General features: G+C 38.9%; 1 protein-coding gene across 1 annotated transcript; it reads left to right on the plus strand.

Annotated features, from left to right (window-relative positions):
* The first annotated feature begins 1767 nt into the window (after window positions 1–1767).
* TMEM27 (transmembrane protein 27) lies at window positions 1768–21946 on the plus strand. Its single transcript, XM_009993825.1, has 6 exons — window positions 1768–1857; window positions 2212–2270; window positions 7898–7983; window positions 15515–15631; window positions 18417–18611; window positions 21503–21946. Exons 1-6 carry the CDS (start codon window positions 1791–1793, stop codon window positions 21657–21659), a joined length of 681 nt encoding a protein of 226 aa, XP_009992127.1. The 5' UTR covers window positions 1768–1790; the 3' UTR covers window positions 21660–21946.
* Window positions 21947–23163: the final 1217 nt, after the last annotated feature.

A 23163-nucleotide genomic window follows, 5' to 3' on the forward strand; every position in this document is an offset into this window, starting at 1 on the left:
TCCCCAAAGTTACACCAAACTTTAAATGCTCTTTATTAAAGCAATGCACATTAATTTAGCATGAAACTTCTAACGTTCATGTTCTTTTTAGATTTTTAAAAATTATTAATTTTACAGAAAACTGATATACTTTCATACATCTGCACTTATTTTAGTGCTCTCCTTTTGATGCGTGTACATACAGGTTGTTAATGTAAGCCATTATTAGAAATGAATACATCACTTTTTTGTTTTCCTAGGCATAGATTGTATGTCTAAGCAAATAATGTATCCAATAGTTTTGTACTCAGAGCTGGTTGCTGAGCGAGAGTAAACAGATGCCCAGGAATCAGCTTGATTTAATGACTTTTAAAGATGGAATATCAAGTCCTTTGACAGTGGCTTATAAAAATAATATTTAAAGCAGTTAAACAGTAAGTTTTCTGTTACCTGAAAGTCCAGGTATTCTTACAAAGTAAATACTGGTTATTGTTTTCCATAAAGTCAGTCCCACAGTTACATAAATTTTTCTTACTGGTAGTCATTCTTCTGAAGGTCTTTGGGTTTGCAGTCTTCAGACACATTTCTTAGTGCTAAAGGACCAAATGAAAGTAATTTTGAAGCAATCTTCAATTTAGGAACTGACCATTAATCAGAGTAGCTACAGTGGGAGTGCAGCAGCAGAGTAGAATAAAATCATCCTGCCATGCTGCCCAGATTGCAAAGACTATTCAAGTCCTTGTGATACATTTCAGTGTTTGAATTCTTTCTCCTTTGCATTTATTTCTTTGTCTTGGTAAATATTTGGCTAACAGTCTCAATTGCATCATTAAAATATTGGCATACTTGTGTGCCTATATGTATGCGCAGCATGTCATGTCTGCGAAACAAGAATATATCCTTATTCAAGATGCTTCCTCTGAATTCTTTTTATTGCACTTCTTCTTACTTCAGTTGCTGCTATAATGATCCTGCAACATCAAGAAAGTAGTTCTCCACTTCTATAATTATTGTTTTCATGCAGAGCAATGCCTCAGATGTGGAGGTTTTTTTGCATGGAGCAAGGTGTTTGTTCTGCTGGGCTGAGGCAAGCTCCTGAGCCAGGATATAGGAGTGAGACTGGAGTGGGAATAGGGAGATACAGCACTGGGACCACCAGGCCTGCCCTTCAGAAGCACTGTGTGTTCAAAGCAAATGGACAAATCTGAAACTCTCTTTCTTGGGGCTGAGACTTCTGTGTTCATGATTTCTTTTGGAGGGATGAAAAGGGTGGCCAGTCTTTCTTTATCCTCAGAGGCCCTCTGTGGGACCAGCCAGCTTCCCAAGGAACCTGAGTGGCAACTTCTTTAGGGATCTGGTGGCAGCTGAGCTTCAAATTCACCTATGAGTGAATTTGGACAGCACAGTGTCCCACCACTGTGGTCGCAGCATGCTGTGGTGCAGTGTCTCTCAGACATCTCTCATGCCTGTCTGACATTGCATCTGGGAGGGAAAAAAGATTGGCTTGGAACATTGTGTGAAGTTTTGTAGTATTCTAAAAACAAAGAAGGAAAATTCAAAACTTGTTACAGCCTTTTTCTTTATTTTTTTACTTTTTTTTTTCTTTACTACAGAGAAAGGTAGTAAATAACTAACAGAAGATAGTTGTTTCTAGAGCCTGTTTTAGCTAAAATAACGGGGGTTAATTATTAAACCTTTTACTTTGTTGCCCACTTGTGCTGCTGATGCTTTAATCCTGGGTCACAGAAAGTTTAAGAGTGCTTTACAGAGGAGGCTCACTTCTTTTGCCTCAACCTTTCCACACTGACGGGATGTTACGGGTTTTGTTGCTTATTCTCTCTCTAGTTGCCATTGCACATACAGAGCTCTGCAAGCCAGGTAAGTTTTGGAGCTGATTCCTGTCCTTTCCCACGTAAATGTAGCTATGAGTTCGTGCCTACAAAACTGTCAGCTTCTCAGATTTTGAATTTAACTGATTGTCTCCAGTTTGAAGATTGAAACACTGAGCATTTTCTTCTTTTGTGAGTTTGATAATGAAGTACAGAATCTTGTCTATTTTAAAGAGGTCATGTTCATCCCTGTGGCATTTTTCAGGCTAGTAACTCCCAACTGGGTAATCTGTCAAGACACATTTAGAAGCGGTGGGTTGTGAAATAATTAGAGACATCAATTATTTAAAATTATATTTTTGCTGACTATCAATTTGTGTTTGCTTTTTTCTCTTTGTGTCAGATGCACAGAATGCTTTCAAAGTCCGGCTTAGTATCAAAACAGCTTTGGGAGATAATGCAGTAAGTAAAGTATCTTCACATATTCTTCCTAACTGAATATCTGACAAAAGAGAACTAATATAGACTGTAAAATTTCTGAAGGCAGCACAAGTAATTTATTCTGAAGTGTTTAATTGTTATAGCTTGCTCAAGTCAAGGCATACATTTCTTGACATTTGACTAGCCGATTCCTAAAAATAGCATCCTTTAAGAGAAGTGCAAAGCTTGCCTTTTCATAAAGATAATTTTCTGTCAAAGATTTTTTTTTTTTTTTCCTGGAAAAACAGTAAAGATGTTACACTTTATGCATAGGAGGTGCTGCATAAATCTAAGTCTGTATTTTGGGCGAAGCACTTCTGCTTGAGGGGGCTAATTGTAAAGTCATATCTGTGAAGAGAAGAAAAAGGTTGTTTGGTCATTATTAAGTAGGACCTTACGTCAGGCTCTCAGACAAGCATGGTGAGTAGAGATCACTCAAGCATGTGTGATCAATTCCCTACTGATGTAGGGCTTTGTATAGTGGCCTTTCTTATCTGCCTGTGGTGCACAGGCTAGTCTCATGAGGACTGGAATGCTTTGGCTTAATTCAAGTCCTTGGGCTTGATATTGGAAGTACCGGTGTGAGCAATAAAGGGTCTGTGATATGCAAAAGATCGGGAAATTAGATGACCGAACGGTGCTTCCTGATCTAAAGCACTATGAAATATGGCAGAGCCCAGCACTTCATTGCAGTTTTGGATGCTTAGAGCAAATCTGCAGTGTGTTACAGCGCTCAGCATGAAATTAGATATGAAATGTCTTGGACAGTCATCTGCTCTGGAAGTCTGGTGTCTGATTACGTTAGGAGCCCTGGGAAACAAAAAGCAGCAGGTTACACGTTATAAGAGACTGGAGATAGAAGAATTTCCATATGACCATAGAAGCCATTCTAAAATTACTCTGAAATTTCAGGTAATTTAAACTAACATTAGCAGCAACCTAATTCTGCTGGTAACTTCATAAAACAGGCGACTTGGGAAGAACTATTCAAGATACGTGCTAAAGTATTTGTCTGTGGAACTTTGTATTGGAGTCGGTTCTCTTGGATGAGAGACTTGAACAGTAGCGCAAGCCTGATTTGTTTAAAAATTTATTAAAAGTAGTGTAATCCTGTGGTTGAAAAGATGTCAAAATCATTATTGAAGCTCCTTTTGATGATAACTGCTAATATTTTGATTTAAACTTGCTTCAAAATGGTAGCGAACAAAAAATTGCAGTTCCTAGTAACGGTCTTTCTTAGTGCTTTTTACTTCTCCAGCTATAGCAAAATAAGAGGGTTTTGTTTGATCATTTGTGAGTTTTTTAATTTTTCATCCAAAATGGGCATGATGTAAATAATTAATTTTAAAGGCATATTCTATTTTACAATAAAAAAACAATAACTGAGACTTTTTTTAAAAAAATGTTGTAGATAGATATAAGTTTATTTAATATAACAAAATGTGTTGATGACCTAAGAATGGGACAATTTAGAACATCATTCTAGAACAACAATATGCTGGAAGTGGCATGATGCCATACAAAATTATTCCCAAATAAGGAACAATTTATTAAGCTCACAGGTAGTAGTTTATAGGCATTGCAATCTTCTCTGAAAATGACTAACACTGAAAACTGAAAACTACCAAACTGAAATTAATTTTGGTTGAAGGATTTGGGACACTTCCCTTTTTTATTTTACGTCTTTATTTTAGCAAAGAAAAATATAATACTGTCATTGTATCACACTAAGACTCAGTCAGCTTAGAATATCTTGGTATGATGCTCTGCTGCTGAATTCCATTTCATTAATTTCCAAGTCACTTCAAGCTGAATGATAAAAGAAAACCCTGATACTGTGGGTATTTTGCTCTAGGACTGGCAGGATAACTCCAGTGTACATTCAGAGGCATATGAAATAGGTTAGTGTAGTTTTCCACATGACTTAATGTATGCGTCCACTTGGTGTGAGGCTGATAAAGACAGGACACCATGTTTAAATTTGTTCACAAGATAGGCTATACTTTGTGGCAGGGAGTGCCATTTAGTGTATTTATATAGTTCTTATCACAATGGAGCTGGAAAGAGCAGCTAAGATACAGCTCGTGTTTAGCCATTATCATTTTATTTGCAAATAATGGGTGTACTTGACAGAGACATTGTTTGCTAACCGGTGGGAGGAAGCATGGTGTCTGTAAGCCTAAATGGAAGGAAAGTGATTTATGAGCCTCTCTGAGGATGGTGTTAACTTTATGAGTGGCTTCTGGAATAGCTGCTAGTCACTAGTTGCTTACTACTCGGGGAGTCAGAGTGGTAAGAGAGTTAATTAAAAAGGACCAAAGGCAGCTAGGGAGTGAGCAGAAGTGATGCAGACTGAGAAGTCTGTGTAACTCTGTGTCACTGCTCAGTTAAATTGTAGGAGTCAAAGAGCTGGCACCTGAGGAACTGCAGCCAGGTGAAGTCACAAGTGCCTTTCCCTTCTGGCTCATATATGCAGGCTGTTTCCAGGGTGGAGGATGAAGGGGAGAAAGCTGTCATGTGCCTAGTGTCTTGTCATCAAATGGGACCCAGAAACACTTGTGCGTGTCTGTAGCTACACTCCAGACTGAATGTGTCTATTTAAACAGACATATTATTCCCTTGGTTATTCAGGAGGGAAGGAACCTTGGAAGGTCTGCTGCTGCTCAAAACAGATCAGGTTTTCTCAGGGCAATCTTGTACTTTTATAATCTCATTCTGTTACTTTACATTTTGTCTTATTTGGAACAGTACTTTAGCATTTCACTCCATCGACAACCTACACTCATCATCTTTGACTCATTATCTCATTAACCTCCTCTTTCACTAGCAGGTACTTAAGACTGGCTTCCACAGTCAGCTGTGGAATTCTGCACCTCCTTGACATACAAAGAATGGCAGGTACAACTGAGCCAAGGTCTTTGTGTTTGTTTCTTTGTATAGCAAAAAAGATGGTAAACATCAATAGTTCTGATATAATAATGTAAGGTTTCACTGATAACAAAATTATCTTGTATTTATGGTGTGTGGTTGCAAATGGTATTTAATACCTTCACTCCATAGCAGCACAAGATGTGCATCAATAGCTAAAATTCATAGGAACATGGGAACAGAAGCAACATCCTCAGTCATGAGCTGCAACCGAGACCTTTGCAATTGGAGGATACAGATTAAACTGATAAAACCCCATAGCAGAATGATTGAGGTTTCTTTGCACCTATCCTTCTGACTGGAGAAAGCTGCCAAGTAGAAATTGGCTCATGGCAATTTTTGCCCACTTGTTCCTAGTTGCTTCAGTTAACTGGCTTCAAGGTATTCTTGCCTTCCCCCTGGGTATTCTTGCAGGCAGTCATATACAGAAGTTCTTGTTCATATGGAGCCCACAGCCATCTCTTCTATCTCCTGTCTGATCACCGTTTGCTTGAGGCTTCTTGCCCTTCTGCCTGGAAAGCTGTCTGCAGCTCCTTCTCCTCACTCAAGCAGACCTGTGATTTCTGCTGAGCTTTTTCTGCCAGTCTCCCCCCACATTTCTTGCAGCTTTCTGCTTATTTGTCTTTTTTTTAAAGAGCTTACTTTTTCAGCTGGGGCTGGAGTTCCTCACAACAAATTATGTTTTTAGTTTTGAGATACCGTTTTTGTTACTCTGACTTACAGAAGCTCAGGCTTCATTTGTGAAAACTGAATACTTGATAGTGATAGTGCATATTTATATATATGTATTGCACTAAACATAAACATATCAAGTACATATACTTGGTAATGCTGCATTGCATTTCTGTCCATGGAACCATAAAATGGAGTATGCTTCATCATGATCTGTTTTCTAGACAACTGATTAAATTATCTCTACAGCTGGTTTAATCCACTGGATAGCAAATGATTTTTTTTCTGTCCTTTTAGATTTGTTCTTAAAGGCTGCAGATGGCATGTAGGGATTCAGTCAGTAGTACCTTACACAGAAAAAGGACAATTTTCCCTTTCAGTGCTGCAAATTGTGCTCTGTTGTTTAAATACAAATGTCTTTAAAATTATGATAAATAGTTTTATGGCTTGCATCTATATTAATTCATCTACTACATTGTCTCTTTTATTACTAGTTGCTGTCATTACTATCACATTTTCACCAGTGCAGTGGAGTCCAAATACAGGCTTTTATAACTTCTTTTCAGTTTCTTTTTCAGTTTCAGTTCCCAGACTCATGCATTATCACAGTATGCTTACACCTCCCTTCATTTACAAGGCAGGAGCATTGAATTAGGACTGAGATTCTCAGCACTGCATCTGGATTTTAATGCTGCTTGAGTACTCTGTTGCTCAGCTTTGTTCTCCCTGTTCTACTGCATCTCAACCTGTTTCACAACTCATCATTTGTCTAGGCGTGGTAAAAATAATCATTATGACTTTCTGCCTTTTAAATGACTGCCTCCTTCCCTGCTTAGGTTCCCAGTCCACAGGATGTTGGAGTGAAATAAGTGTTGATGCCTGGAAGCTGGGTTCCTTCTTTCTGTGGAGAGGTTGCAGCTCCATGCATTCAAAATCAGAATTTAAATATCAGAATTAAGATTGTCATTTTCAGTGCTGCTTACTGTTTTTTGATGTACAAAGCTGTTTTTTGAGTGTGTTATAAAGGCCCATGAAAAAGTAGGTTCAAGTTGTCAGCAGGGTTAAGTATCCACACCATTGGGTTTCTGGTTTGGATGATTACAGCAGATTTTTTTTATGCTGAAAGTTAAAAATTAGATTTGTGTTCTGATTGACTGAAGAGAGCTGCCTCTAACCTCTATTAATCTTTGTAATCTGCTGAAGGGAGAGATTCAATCAGTATGCCTCAGTTGTGGCTCTTATAAAAATGTAATAGGTGCAGTTCTTACAGGTCATTAGAATTGTGTATGTGAATGAAAGCCCAGGGGAACTTAGTGAAGCTATCTCAGAAAAATGAAATTATGGAAGCATGACTTTTTCATCAAGAAAATACATAAGACTTTTGGAGTCTGTATTTAACTTCATATTCAAGTAGTAAGGATGCTGTTTTCTTTCTTTTGTCTCACGTGTGATGTAATAATTTGTAATATAGTTGTGTCTGTGTTCTTTTTGCAAGGACAGTGTACAGCAGTAAGGCCATGATCTCATTTTATTTCCTGGTGTCTTGACATAAAAATCCCAGAATCTACCTTCAACACTAGCTTTTTTTAATTTTTGGGCAGAGCAAAATGGTCTCTGTGAGTGGATTTAAGCCTTCTCCTTTAACAAGATTTATCCAGAAAATGAGGCAAGGCCATGGGTACAGCTGAATGGGGAGAATTCTAGTAATATGCCTAGTCTTTGGTACAAGAAACTTTACATCTTCAGTTTGGTCAGCTTTCAGAAACATTCAATTAATTCAGTTTTTGGAAACATACTTTGCACTCTATATTGCACTTCATACCATCCATTAGAAAAAAATCACAAAATAAAAGTGCACACTAAATAATGGACATGAATTTATTTTTGTAGCAGAATCAGAGAATTTATTAATTTTCTTGATTAATACATCTTCAGTTTGGTGACTCTTTTCCCTCTTTCTACTGCCAGCACTGGTGCTGAAACCGACTATTTTCCATCTTCCTTTACAGTATGCTTGGGATGCTAATGAAGAGTACCTCTTCAAAGCAATGGTGGCTTTTGCAATGAGAAGATATTCCAGCAAGAGAACAACTCAGTAAGCATCTACTCAGATATGCCTTATACACATTAGCAATGCTCTCTGTAGTGGCCAATTCTCTACTGTGCTGAACTGTAGAAATCATTATAAACAGCTTCTAAAAACAGACTGTTCCAGTATATTTGACACCCAGATACATGTTAAACATCACACTCTCTCTGTCTTAAGCAATGTTCAGTCTTTGGACTAGTGTCCAAGACTGTGAAGTGGCACAGCTGTGGACCTCAATGGGATTGTGCCAGTTCACTCTAGGAGAACCTGGCAGTTAAGACATGATACTTTCTGGAAACCATATTGTGAGGAGGTGAAGGGACACATTGGCACAGTTAAGAAATGCAGTAAAGGTCCTTGAATAAGCAGCTTTGGTGCATTCTCTTAGAGCACAGCTTCAGCAGTATGCTGAAGATGAGCCGACTCAGAGAACTGGAAGGTGGACAGTTGTGCTAGAGCTGTGTTCTGCTGGGCTGATATTTATCCCTAATATTGCAGAAGTTGAGTTACCCAAGATTAAGAAGTTTTGGATGGTGCAGTTCAGACAGAAATCAGACTTTTATTGGTTTTGGGATTAAATCTACCCAGAGGTACCAAATATTCTTCTCAGGCTTCTGATCCTTGCTATTTATGAAATTAGATACTGGATTAGACAAACCATTTAGCAAGCTGAATTTTCAGTGTGTTTTTATCTTTCTTAAATTAAAAGCTTTGTAAGTGTTTTTTTTCATTGTTTTTCAATTTTAAAGGAAAGATTTATGTTTCTGGTAGGCTAATGAGGAGATGGTTCTCAATTTACTTAAAAGAAAAGCTGTTTTGGGCTTCATTGCATCAAGTGAAGCATAGTCCACATTTGCAATGATACTAGCTAGCTAGTCACCTGATGGTTATTGTGGCTGCCACACTTTCTCTTGAATAGGTGATTCTCCCACCCCCACCATGGGTTCCTGGCTGTTTCTTTTTTATTCCTTGGAAGTTGTCTCCTTTGAGCAAGAGAGCTATTACACTAAGCTTAACAAAAGCAGCCAGGTATTCTACTGCACCCTGTTAAAATGACACTTAAAAATAAGTTCAAGATATAAGATAATTAAAGGTGATTATGCAGGGCTTTTCCTCAGATTTTCAAATTAGCAGGGTTTTCATCCAGTGTCTGATGCATAAAGATTCACTTTTGAATACCTGTTTTAGTCTCAGTCTTTAAAAACCTGTGTCAGAAGTCAGTGATCATTTTCCTCTTCAATCACTGTGGTTCCCTGCAGATTCAACTAATATTAGAAATCTTGATGCAAGAATGGAAAAAAAATCTAGCAGTATGAAAGGAGTTGAAATGGAATTTATCCTCTCTGGGAAATCATAGAATTTTTGCTCACTTAGTTCAGTCTCCTACCAAGATAATTTTTCCTATGGACAAATATGGTAGGGTCATTGTTACTCCAGTTTGAAGGTGGGGTTGCACACACTGGTAATTTCCTGCGAGTTTGTTTTTCTGAGAAGTCAGTATAATATTTGGGAACAGTTAAGTGCAGACTCTTTACCACTTTTTAAGATGGTTTAGGACTTCTTCATGAGGTATAACTTGTTGAGATGTACCTTATAGGTATAACTGCTAACTTTTCTAGGAATTCTATGTACTTTTGGGGTCATGTGTAGGTAGCATGCCAGCTGAAGCACAGCTCTGCAGCTCTGAGGTGTGGTATGACCTACTAAGCAACAGGCTAAGGAGTTTCCTATCTGTAGATCTCTCCTAAATCCCATGGGACCTCAGAGTCCTTGTTCAGAGATGGAAAGCTAGGTGAACCTCTCAATACACCCCAAATAACCTGCCTGTTACATGAGAGCAGTATTACTATGAAAGCCTGCATTCTGTTAGAAGTCCTGGAAATAATGCATCTGGTTAATTAAAGATTTTTGTCAAAGTAGATTTATGAAAAATTCATGAGTACTTTACATAGCATATCATAGAATCACAGAATGGTTTGGGTTGGAAAGGACCTTAAGAATCATCTAGTTCCAACCCCCCTGCATGGACAGGGCCACCTCCCAGTAGATCAGGTTGCTCAAAGCCCCAGCCAACCTGGCTTTGAACACTTCCAGGGATGGAGCATCCACACCAGAGATGGAGCAAACACTGGTTCTGCCAAGGTATAAATTCTGCATAGGACCATAACCAGGATGTCACAAACCTTCCCTTTAACATCCCTTTAATTTCTAACACACCCACAGCCCTGCAGTAACTCACAGCCACAACTAACTCTCGCATGAGACCAAATGCTGTTAAATTCAGCAAGCTGGATAAGGCCTCACATAATTTGTCTGGTTGATCAGCATAACCATTGTTGCAGCATGTCCCATCATTTTTGAGATTCAATGTCACCTTTTGTTAGGCTTCTGAAGCTGGATAAAAGCCAGCCTGTAATGACAAGCATTTGAATGTGCTGCTGGAAACAGCAGTTGATGCTGGTTTTGCCCTTCTGTAACTACTGAGTGATCCAATGCAGAATGGGCAGGATTGCACATTACATCTCAGGTTCCCTCAAGTTAATTTCTAAACTAAAATTAAATAAATCATGGAGCTGTGTTTAATGTTTGAAAGGCTTGTCAATTTTTCCAGTTTGTGTGAAACAGAAGACACAATCCATTGAATTTACTCAGTAATTATTAATACAGGTAAAATAAATACTTATTTTTCAGTGGAGAAATAAATCCCCTTTATTCCCTGCTCTATATATGGCCTTTCAATTCGTTCTCAATACATACATTAATGAACCAACCTTTGATCTCTCAGTGTTAAAAAATTATTATCTGTAGTCTGTGCTAGTAACTCTGGTTTTGCTAATCTGTGACTCATTTTAAATAATATGCATCTCTTTTGGGGCTAAGACTAGTTAATCTTTAAAACAGAAAGAATGTAATCACATTTATTTTCATTCAAGTACCACCATCTACCTTTGGTACATCTTCCCCCCATTAAAAAAGCTGCAGCTTTCCTCATGAAATGAACAGGAAAAAATCATCAATGTTATCCATCTGCATAAGACAGGCTTCTTTGATACTAAAAATACTGTGACCATTCAGAACAATGAAATAAGCTTCTAGAGTTAAAGCTGTTACATCAATGTGATCCTATGGCTGCTGTTCACAGAAAGGAAGGAGACAGCATTCCTTTGCAGGAGCAGGTAAGTAGTGCTGGGTTGGAAGAGGCCTGATGCTTTCAGGAGAGCTGAAGATAGACATTTAGGACCTGGGGCTGTGCTTCTCCCACAAGCTGATGGCACCCAGCTCCCTCTGAGTTTCTGGCAGCTATTTCTTTCCCTTAACTAATCCTTTAAATCTCCATAAGTAACAGTGATGGTGTTTCAGGCCAAGGAACCAAAAGGGTTTCCTACCCTCCACTCACTGATATTCATTTGCTTTTATTAAAAGAAATGTAATTTTGGAGTTTTGCCATGGTTCCAAGATCTTGTCATTCTGACAATAGCAGCCTTTGAATCCTCATGGCACAAGTCTGTCACTTTCTAAAGAAATAAAAATGATATCCACATATTTTATTATAAATACACCTAATTAGCATGAAGAAGTCAGGTTTCTGAAATCTAAAGTGTAAAGGTGTCATTTTTTAATGCTTCTGCATGCTGTGAATCAAACCTATGTACAAATAGCACAGGAAAAAAAACCATACCTGCTGCAAATAAAGTTTGTTGGTGCTTGTTGAACCAGCTTGGTTTGGTGTTTGCTAAATCCCCTTTGGACTTCTCTTTGGAGCCTGGAAGGATTTACGGCATTCAGATTGGACTAATGAAAAAGTGGCAGTGAAGCCAGGTTTTGGATTCTTATAATCAAGCAAGGATTTTAGACACAAGAGGGAGCAGAAAGAAGGCAGAATTTACATATCCTAGTGTGAGCCTTGTAGCCCAGCTGACTCAGTACTGTTTGGTTTGTTCTAGTGCAAGAGAAATGCTACCCAAAATTATGACTGACTGCCGTATTTTAAGCTGGAAGCCCTTGACACCACAGAAAAGACTCCAGGTTACAGAGTCTCTCCCAGTCTCTAAGGAGGACTGAGAAGGTCATGGTGTTCTGGCAATCTGTCTACCAAATTTATCTTTCACTTTGAACATTTGTCACTCAACCCACTTCGAGAACATCTGTAGGGCAACACAAACCCAAATTTTCTACCTGGACCAGTTTTTGATTCTGCCACAGGAATTCCAGCTTTAAGAACTGCAGTAGCATGAAGTTTTAGGTCCAACTGTTAATATTCTCCTAATGGAAAACTGCCTCTGCAGATACAATTTTAGCTATTCTGTAAAGTCAGAAAGAGTTTGTCAGCCACCAGCCAAAAGTAGACTCTCCCCCCCTCTCCCCCATGCATATTGTGCTTTGCTTTTGTTTTAGGAAGAATAAATATGCTTTTGTCTTCTGACTGTTGTCTGAAAACTGATGTGAACACCTTATCAAATTCCAGAGGACGGCTTTCCTCTTTTATCCATAAAAATTCTCTGTATTTACAAAATTGACATTTATCCATCAAGGTAAAAGTGGGTATTTCAGCTCTGGAAAATCATTGTTTTCCATTTTATTGTGTATCTTTATGGAGTATATACCTTGTTTGTAAAACGTAAAGTTGCACTATCCAGGGCACCCAAGACAGCACCTGAAAGCGCTTTCAGCAGTAAGTAAAATATTTCAGCAAAATGTCCATGAATGAACTACTGTGATCAAGCCAATGCCTGTCCTGCCCTTAAAGCAAACTCCTCCTTTTCTGGATGGACACTACACATTCATAGCAATTTTGGCTGCCTGACGTTAAATCTCATGCTTCCTGCTCCTCAGGCCACTCACCGAGGTCATTTCATTAATTAGCGTAATTAGCCAGCAGATGGCACCACACAGCAGAGCTCTGGGCAGGGGCGATTGCTGGCAGCCGAGGATTTGTCGCCATGAGGTGACAAATTTCCTTTCCAGCAGGCTGGAAAGGAAATGTTTAAACTCGCATTTTGATGATGGGCCGGTCAAACTTTAAAACCAATTATACTGGTTAGTAATGAGAAAGACAAACATCACTTTAGTCAATTAAAAGAGAAGCTGCATTTTTCTTCACTGGCTCACTACAGGGTTTCCTTGTGCAGAACAGCAGGTAGTGTCTGAAGACTGATCATCCCAGAGACTGTCAAGACATGGTGGCTGTGTTGTGCTTGTGACCAGGCAGGTCACATACAAAGATGAACCAAGTCCAGGCTACTCTCTGGAAATAAAAATTACTCTAATTCTTGCTCCTGGGCTTTCAGAATATCTGCTTGCTGCTTGGACATGGGCAGTAAATCTGATTCCTCAGCCACATTCTTTGCATTAGAATTACAGAACAGTTTAGGTAGAAAGGGAGGTTTAAAAGTCATCTAGTCTGAGCCCCCTGCAGTGAGCAGGGACATTTTTAACTAGATCAGGTTGCTCAGAGCCCTATCCAGCCTGACCTTGAATGTTTCCAGGAATTGAGGCATCTACCACCTCTCTTGGCAACCTGTGCCAGTGTTTTACCACCCTCATTGCAAAAATTTTCTTCCTTGTGTTTAGTCTAAATCTACCCTCTTGTTCATTAATGATATAGAGCTATTTTTTTTTTTCCCCATTTTTATCTCTCTGGGTCTCTGTCATTGAATTAATAAAGGCTTTGGCTATCCTTTTATGATACATACTGTATTCCTAGCCATGCTGTGGTAAATGCCACCTTATACAATTCCTGTGTATTACACAAGTTTAGTTTCTTAGTTGTGTGGATAAACAAGGGACAGAAGAACAAGAGGGCACTGTCTGCCTCAGTCACTGTTTGATACTCATGTATTAGCTCTCACTTCTTTAGTTTAAACACTCATGATGATGTCATTCCATTAGGTTTTTCTAGCGATGGTTCCACCATTTACTAGTTTTAATGGTAGAGAAAAAAATTGTAAGAGTCTAAAAAAGGCATTTAAAAGACCCTCTGCACACTTCTTACACAGTGTGCCATGAGAAGCTGGGGACCTGTGCCTTTCCACTGTTAACTTCACATGAAGCTGAGTGATCTTCTTCCATACAAAGATGAACCAAGTCCAGGCTACTCTCTGGAAATAAAAATTACTCTAATTCTTGCTCCTGGGCTTTCAGAATATCTGCTTGCTGCTTGGACATGGGCAGTAAATCTGATTCCTCAGCCACATTCTTTGCATTAGAATTACAGAACAGTTTAGGTAGAAAGGGAGGTTTAAAAGTCATCTAGTCTGAGCCCCCTGCAGTGAGCAGGGACATTTTTAACTAGATCAGGTTGCTCAGAGCCCTATCCAGCCTGACCTTGAATGTTTCCAGGAATTGAGGCATCTACCACCTCTCTTGGCAACCTGTGCCAGTGTTTTACCACCCTCATTGCAAAAATTTTCTTCCTTGTGTTTAGTCTAAATCTACCCTCTTGTTCATTAATGATATAGAGCTATTTTTTTTTTTCCCCATTTTTATCTCTCTGGGTCTCTGTCATTGAATTAATAAAGGCTTTGGCTATCCTTTTATGATACATACTGTATTCCTAGCCATGCTGTGGTAAATGCCACCTTATACAATTCCTGTGTATTACACAAGTTTAGTTTCTTAGTTGTGTGGATAAACAAGGGACAGAAGAACAAGAGGGCACTGTCTGCCTCAGTCACTGTTTGATACTCATGTATTAGCTCTCACTTCTTTAGTTTAAACACTCATGATGATGTCATTCCATTAGGTTTTTCTAGCGATGGTTCCACCATTTACTAGTTTTAATGGTAGAGAAAAAAATTGTAAGAGTCTAAAAAAGGCATTTAAAAGACCCTCTGCACACTTCTTACACAGTGTGCCATGAGAAGCTGGGGACCTGTGCCTTTCCACTGTTAACTTCACATGAAGCTGAGTGATCTTCTTCTAAAACAGCTAAGATACCTGTTTGTCATAGCATAAGCAATAAGGCATAGGCCAGTGCCAGTAGAATGTCTAAATTTAGCCTGTTGCCTCCACTCTACGCCTGACACTGTGAACAAAGATGTAAAAAAGAATAACATAAATTAATTGCTTTTTCTTCCAACAGATTTATCCTGTAGAAGGACAACACTTACTTGAAAATCATATGTGGATTCTCCCACACCTAGTTCCTGCAGTATTAGCTGTCAAAACCAAAATTCTTATTTATCAATGCTTTTGCACCATTTTATGACCTTTGTCACAGCTTTGATGATTAAGATGCAAATATGGTTTTTCCCACTTAACTGTGCTAAATTTATGTACAAGATTATTCAAGTTTGTAATAACTTCAGAAATATGTTTGAAGATTCAAGTTTGGTCTCAATAGCATATTTTTTTTTTTAAATCATATTGAGGAATGGGAATTGCTGTGAGTGATATTTCTACCTTGAGCATTAACTGTTAACTTTTAAAAAAATAATGGTTCCCTCTTTAGATGAAATAAATACTTTAAGAAAATCTAAAATATTTCAATAATTCCTTCCCAATGTCTTTACTGATTATTTTTGTTTTAACTGTGCAGAATTTCCAATGTGCTGCTCTGCAATGTGACGGATCGAGTGTCATTTTGGTTTGTGGTCACAGATTCTTCCAAAAATGTGACTACTGTCCCTGGAAGTGAGGTAGAGGCAGCCATCAGGTACAGTCACTGCTTCTGCAACCTTTTCTTCCTTGCTGACTGAGAATGCTTTCTCTCTCTGGGCCTTGTGTGACTGAGCCCTCTGCCTCTTTAAGGATGAACAAATCCAAGTGCTTAGAACACCAGTACTCTTCCATGCGTTTCAGATCAGAAGGATTTTTAACACTCCCACAGAATGCAAAGCATGTGAGCCTTGGGATTCTAACTTTGGAAGGAGTCTCTCATGGTACTGGAGCCTCAGAAGGAATCTCATCTCTTCCCAGAGTACCACCTGTAATTTGCTGTCCAGTGCATGCACACAGACTGGTCTCATTCAGCTGCTACATTTCCCAGTGAGAGAGCCTTCTCTCTCAAATGACAGAATTGTACAACTTTTGGTTGGGATTTATATAATTTAACTTTCATTGCCAGCCATCTCTACATCTGCACCTGGACTAATGACTGTAGGCTCCCTTTCAGTGCTTCTCAAGTACAGTTCATCTGACTTAATTTAGAAGTCAGCTTTGACATGAAAAGGGCTCATGTGAGCTCTTCATGAGCAGAGCTGGCTGTGTCCCATCTTGGCTTAAACAATCTTATACTCACATTCTTTTCATACCAGCTCTTTATGGAATGCCAGTCAGTATCATAGCTGAGCATTCCTTGTACAAAGTACCACGGGGTACAAATCAGTTTGCTTTCTACTAAATATCACATTCTCTAGCCGTTAAAGGCAAGAGTGTGGAGCTGAAGAGGACAGAAGAAAAAACAAGTAAGCTGACTTCAGTGGTCTACCAACCCTACATTAAGGGGTTTATAGGGATGAATCCCACAAGCAGCATAATTCATGTACATTTCTCAAGCACAGAGTGGAAAACAGGCCTCTTTGTTTGTAGGGATTCTGTGCTTTGTCTTGAAAATTCATGTTATCTCTGTGGAGGTGTAATGCCTAATTCCTGATGAATGAGTGTGCGTTCTTTTGAAAAGATTAACTTTTAAGCTTATGAGCAGATTAAACTATTTCCTACAGAGACACCAAACAATACCTTCATAGCATTAGTGAGAGAAGCAGATTATTTATTCACTGAAGGTCTCTGTAAGAGTGCTGGAATGCAAGGTTTTTGCATTTCTGTTATTCTTTGATACGTTCAGTAGCATAAGCTGATTTATTTAAGTCTTTTATGTGCCCTGTTTGCCACAGAAATTGGATGCTATTATAGTATGTTTGTTTTTTTAACTGCTGTCTGTCACTTGGTACAGAACATGCTATTTATTAAAAGTTTTAATTCCTACCTAACTTGGAAACAAAAAATAAAATTGTCTCTAAAACTACAATAGTTTTTATTCAGTTGCTTCTGATTGCAGACTTCCTTATTAAACCATTTTTCTAATTCTTCATACTACATGAGCACACAAAAACACTACCCATAGACCAGAATTTTTAAATGAGACTCTCTACAAAGTAAGAATAAAGAGGAAAATAGGTCATGTCAGTGCTCTATATAAGACCCAAGATCTTGATAAATTATACATAAGATCTATTTATGCATCTACAAACACAAAATGCATCTGTAGTTGTCTGCATGTGTTTCAGATCATAGTTCTGTAAGTCCAGTCATTAGATGAGAGTGAACAATGCTTATTTCAGCTCTTCACAATGATCCTTTCATATCAATAAGGATAAAAAATATTTCTAAATCAAAGACAATTTACTGTATAACGGGTCTTCTAGCCATGGCTCTCAGTCCTCTCCAGGAATGCTAGTTTTTCATTAAGGGTAAAAACTTTGCATTTAAGGCACAGTCAAACATTATGGTTTTCAAGAGAAAAAATTGGAAAAATCTTGCCTGTATTTTCCATATATCTGTTGTTAGGAAATACTTGCTGTATGGTGAATGAATTGAATTGTATACAAGAACGACCTGATGTAGATAATACAACTGCAATCAAAAAGAATCTCTCAAGACCAATATATGTAATACATTTTCTCGAAAAGTGTTAACATTTTCAAAAAGATAATGAAAGATACTGCTAAAGCCTCTTAAGGCTGCTTGGATTTAGATCCAGAAATACCTGGAAATGCTTAGAAGCAGTGAGTGTGGGTGAAGATACCCATTAAAGGGTAGCAGTTATACTACTCATGTGAAAAAGCATATTTTTTAGACTTACGATTTCTCTTAATGGAAAAAAAACAGTGCAAAGTACAAATCCCAGAAGCTGCATTCTGCAAGGGAGAAGGTCGTGTTGGCAATAGGGTTGGATTCTTCTGGACCAAATTTTATCCTCTGCCTCATGGACCTAAGAAAATCTACAGCAGCAAGAGCAGATGTGTGGCCCAAACTGTGCAGCGTGGTTCAGTTTGAAGAGCCAAGGAGCGCTGATAAGTAAACCCTTTGAGCATGGCATGGTAGGTCTGCCACTCCCATGCTGATCTTGAATGCTGCGTGAGCAAGGCAACAGACCCATCCTTACAGATTACAACCTGCTGTGTCTTCAGCAAATGGTCCAAAATAGAAATAAATAATAATAGTGTACTTCAGGTCTCATCTGTATTTCCCATTTTTTTTCAGATAAGTACATCTGGTGTTCAAAACCCCGTAAGTGTGTGGGTGTCTACGGATTATTGACAAGTTCTATGTTAATGTGAATATCTGTGCAATCTTGCCAACATTATGCTGGATCAAATTCAGCCCTGCAAGACTTGCAGCACATACATGAAAAATCCTTTTAAAAATTATTCTTCTATCTTTTCAACTTCTAGAATAACTCTATAAAGAATTGTGATGTTCTTTGTGTTTTTATAAAGGATGAACAGGAACAGAATCAACAGTGCCTTCCTACTGAGTGACAAAACACTGCAGTTCCTGAAAATAACCTCAACCTTATCACCTCCTGTTGAACCCTCCACACCTGTCTGGCTTATCGTATTTGGTGTTGTTCTTTGTCTCATTGTGGCTGGAATTGTTTTGCTCATTGTTGGAGGGATTCGGCAACACAAGAAGTAAGCGGCTTAGCTGTTCTTCTGTTTTAACTGAATACTGGCAACTGAAGTCATCTGGCCTGGTTTTGCTTTTCCAGTCAGCCTCAAAGAAATGAGAGTTGTGCCCTCACTCCCTCCATAGTAACCATGGATAACCCATGCTTCCTTTTCTGAGGAAAGGGGTTAAAATTTTTAACTGTGAAGTATAGACACCTTAGTAATGCTGGGGTGTTATGAGGAAATAAGGAGTATAAGAAGCCTCCTTACTAGAGACAATAGCTTTACAAAGACATTTGTTGTCATTCTTCTCAAAGTTTAGTGTGCCACATGTGAGCCTCCTCTCAGAGACTACCCAAATAGCTACCAAGAGGGAGAAGACTGGCAGTGACTGTCTTGGCACATTTCAGATAGGTGTAATATAAATAAATTATGCTAAATAGCTTTGATTTTTCTACCTATGTTAATAATTTGTTCTCCATATCAGGCTGAAAGATAGCCTTTCCCTCCCTCTGTTTTCAAAATAGCTGAGCTTGAGCAGTTCCCCTCAATATGGTGTAAACTGCATGCTCATATCATCATGCTGCCAGCAATATGTTGTGTTGCTGCCTGCCTACAGTCACTTGCCATCTTCTGTATCTCATGCTCTTGTTGTCTTTTTAGTTGTTATGCAACTTTTCGCTTCTCCCTCTGTTTCCCTCCTCTGCCTTTACATATAACCTTTCCTCAGAGCAGATTCATCCATGATTGAACTCTAACCCTCCTTTCACATCCACAACAGGGATGGGGGAGAGAGAGAGAAAAAAAGAGAGAGTAAACCAAGTGTGTATTTCATCTACTCTTGCAAAGACTCTAGAGGTAAAAGGGTTGGTCTGGGCTATTTGTCTTCTCGAAAGAAGAGCCAGACATCAGAAGAGAATTTAAAAAGTGCTTATCTCTTCTTCAGGCACCAAAGTATATGATCTGATTATCAAAGACTTCAGCATGTCCAGTAATGAGTTTTCTTGGAAACATGTCCAGAGCTGACATAATGGTAGCTCTGTTGCCTAGGAAGTTGTATTGGAAATCTGGCTTCAAGGATGGTATTGGCTTCTCATAAATCTGGCATTTTGTTTTTATAGGCCTTTAAAGTACCACTTAAATATCTCAGTTCAGATAAGCCCAGAAGCACATGCTTCAGGCCATTTGTGCTCAGGGTGGCAGGGAACCACATGGTTGGCCTATAGTGGAGTTTCAGTAATGAGTTAGACTCATACATCATTTCTTTAACAGAAAGGTTTTCTTAATTAGATCTTCACTGTGCATCCCTGCCAACATGTAAAGTTACAAGCCACTTGAAGAGCTCCATATGATTGTAGCCCTTGGCTCTACAGTGAGCTGGATCAGACACACTGTCTCCCAGCCTTGTGTTTATTCTCCTGTCATTGCAGCAATAGGACACCTCCCTCTCTGATAATAGATTCGGCACACACCTGGGGCAGGACCATCCTCTGCTGGCTGTGCTGAACTATACTGAAGTCTACCCCCCAAAATCCCATCTGCAGCAGAGGCCATAAACATTTGCCTTGGGAAGAGTGAAAACACAGCCAGCACACACACTGTTTCCCTCTATTACTCTTCCATGATGTAATTTATAGCTGGGGGCCTTCCTGAGATGCATTTGGTCTTCCTGTGTTGGGTAGCTCGCAATGTTTTCTCTTCCCTTGACTTTTTTATCTTCCCTTGGACTCATAGAAATTATTAGCATCTCTGAATTCCTATGGCAATGAGTTCCACACATCTGCTACTTCTTTCATTTCTTTTGAACCTGCTTCTTAGTGTCTTATTTTATGTTCTGCCCCCACAGATTTTGTATTAAATAACATTCATTCTATCACTGTGAGAGCAGATACACCAGCCAGAGATCAGAGGTTTCCACTACTACCTCCCCTTTACCAAGTCCCTAATGCCAAGTATCTCCCAAAGGCAAATAAAATTTTATTATTGTTAATGTTGCTGTTATTAGCAGTTACACTGAGTCAGGTTGTTATGATTGTCCTGGGTCAGATTGCTACAGTACATGTTGTGGGATAGGAAGAAGCAGTGGAGCTGACCTTTGAGTTTCTTATCCTCTGAAACCGCTGATGCTGCAGGCTGTAAAGTACAGCAGGTTTGTCAACTATGAACTTGTAGTTCTCAAGGTCAGAATAAATCTGAAATTAAAGGAGCATAATGACATGTTGATTGATATTTCTGTATTCATCTTCCTGTGGTTGTATTTTTAGATAATTTTATTCAGCAACAATTTGAATATGATTTTGGTGAGAACTGGAGTCTGGAAAAGTGGAAGTAGTGCAATAGTTTGATGTGTAGAACAAAAGTATAAAATACTGGGTAGGAAGGTGACTGTTAATAAAGTTTGAACTAAAAATGCAGATTTGCAGAACTAAGAGTATCTAACTTCTGGAAAAGATCATCAAGGAGTGTGAGGGCCCTCCAGTCTCCACATTTGAGGGCTGTAGTCTAAAAAGTGCATTTTAATTTGTCCACATCATGGATCCATGACATACATAACAGGGTCAGACTGGATGTTTAGTGCAGGCCTTCCTCATGCAGAGCAAAACCAGATTTAGAGATTTGTTCCATTTTTGTTTCACACCCACTTTTCCTTCTGCCCTCTTTGGTCATTCTACAGAATAAGGAAGTGAAGTAAAATTTATAACATACTTGCAAATTGTTTGCTCTAGGTTTTCTGATTCCCAATCCTGACCTCAAACCACTAAACCAGGGCTTCCAATCTGTGGGTTGGAAGATTACGCCTTTCAGAATGTAACGTACAATACACTTCTGACTAAATGTGCAGTTTTCTATTTGTGGAATTGGGCTGGAGTTCCCAGGTCAACAGAACAGGATGATTTTATCTTTCTTGTTTTCAGAAAGAGCAAAGAGTCAACAGAGAGAGAAAGTTTAGAAGAGAAAGACGAAGTGACAGTAACAGCAGAAAATGGGATTCCTTGTGAAGTGCTGGATTTAAAAGCAGGCCACATTAATGGAGTCTTTGCAGCAGATGATGAACGGTTCACATCCTTATGAAATGCTGCCATTACTATCCGGCAGTTTTTTTTAAAAAACTCCTGTGCCTACCTTATCTTGCCACTACTCCTGAATGTCAAACATGAAGACAAGAAGAATGTCCTTTCACTTAATTTCCCTCAAGAGAACCTTTTGCTGATAGCACACTTAAACCTCCATTACAAAGCCTTTGTTCCTGAGGAAAGCGAATGAGAAGACCTCAAATGATACCCATTAAAGATTTCCGGAAGATATGCAGCAAAATGGAGTTAAAACCTGCCTTGTGTTAGACATTTAATTTTTAATAATTATTTAAATATGTGCATTGCATGTTTTTTCCAGTTGTAAATGTGAAACTGCATTATTCCTGAACGTCTCTGGGAAGATCATCTATCATTCTCAATCCTAGTTGGGCTTCTTTCAAGCCATATACGAAAGTTTTGTGTAAAATTACTTCTGTTTGCTTATCTGCAGGATGCCTTTGGATAGAATAGTGATCAGTGCATGAAAATTTTCATTTACTGAGGAAAGAAAAAGCAAGCTTTCACAGCCTCTGCAAGAGAAGGTTAAAAAGCACAGCTGGGTCATCTATGGCTTTAGGGCTAGCAAAGATCTGGTACTAAGTGTTTTTCACTTAACAGCCAAAGTCACAGATTAGATGACCTGGAAATTAAAAGCTGCAAAAGTTGGAAAGCTGTTGAAATTAAAAGTTGCAACAAAGGAGAGATTTTCCAAAGGTACGGTCTGTGTTTAGTGGCCCAGCTCTCATTAAATCCATGAGGGCACTTCACAGCTCTTTGAAAAAATCTTCCTTATATTTTAAAATAATAGAATTAGAGTAGATTTCCAAAATGTATCCAACCTGGGATCAGATGAATCTTCATGTGACAGCTGGATAGCTTTTGAAAAGACTGAGTACTCGACACACCAGCTGCTGGGTTTTGTGCACCCAACCTGGATGAGAACGTGTAGGTGGTGGTAAGTCACCAGAGACCATTCAGACATGTTTCCTCCTTGTATGGCTGGGACATGAGCATCAAACGGTGCCAGACCTTAAATTTCGGTGTTGGATTACTTGGAAGTCAGCTGGATGTACAGACTGTGCTGTTTGTGCTCTGATCCTGTTCGCATTTAAATCAGTGCTCAAACTCAGACTGATTTCAGAAAGGGGAGTTATGTGTGTGGGTAATTGTACACAGAGAATGGAAGTGTGTTGAAGCAAAATACGATGTCTGCAGTCACCAAACAGCTACCTGTGTCACTGAAGGCAGGATTTGACCATTAGTCATCCTGTTTCCAGTCTCATGTTTGGAGGCAATATTAGAAAGCTCATTTATTTATTAGTGTTATTCCATCAGACTCTGCACCAACAGGAATAGGGTAAACTAAGGTAAAAGCTGCTTGTAAAGGAACATCCAGTGTCCTGAAGGGCACAAAGGTTTATTGTCTCCCAGGATACAAATCCTTCAGTGTTTTTTCTGTATTGAGCACATTTGGCTTTTCATTTGACTCAGCACTGGTTCTT

This window comes from Chaetura pelagica, unplaced genomic scaffold, assembly GCF_000747805.2.
Source record: "Chaetura pelagica isolate M959 unplaced genomic scaffold, ChaPel_1.0 scaffold412, whole genome shotgun sequence".
Taxonomy (NCBI): Eukaryota; Metazoa; Chordata; class Aves; order Apodiformes; family Apodidae; genus Chaetura; species Chaetura pelagica.

Bases quoted from the DNA above. Each gene is read 5' to 3' on its own strand.
- TMEM27 (XM_009993825.1), top strand. From the start codon at position 1,791: ATGTTACGGGTTTTGTTGCTTATTCTCTCTCTAGTTGCCATTGCACAT. The intron at 2,271-7,897 runs GTAAGTAAAGTA...CTTCCTTTACAG, and splicing joins CAGCTTTGGGAGATAATGCA to TATGCTTGGGATGCTAATGA. The intron at 18,612-21,502 runs GTAAGCGGCTTA...TCTTGTTTTCAG, and splicing joins GGGATTCGGCAACACAAGAA to AAAGAGCAAAGAGTCAACAG.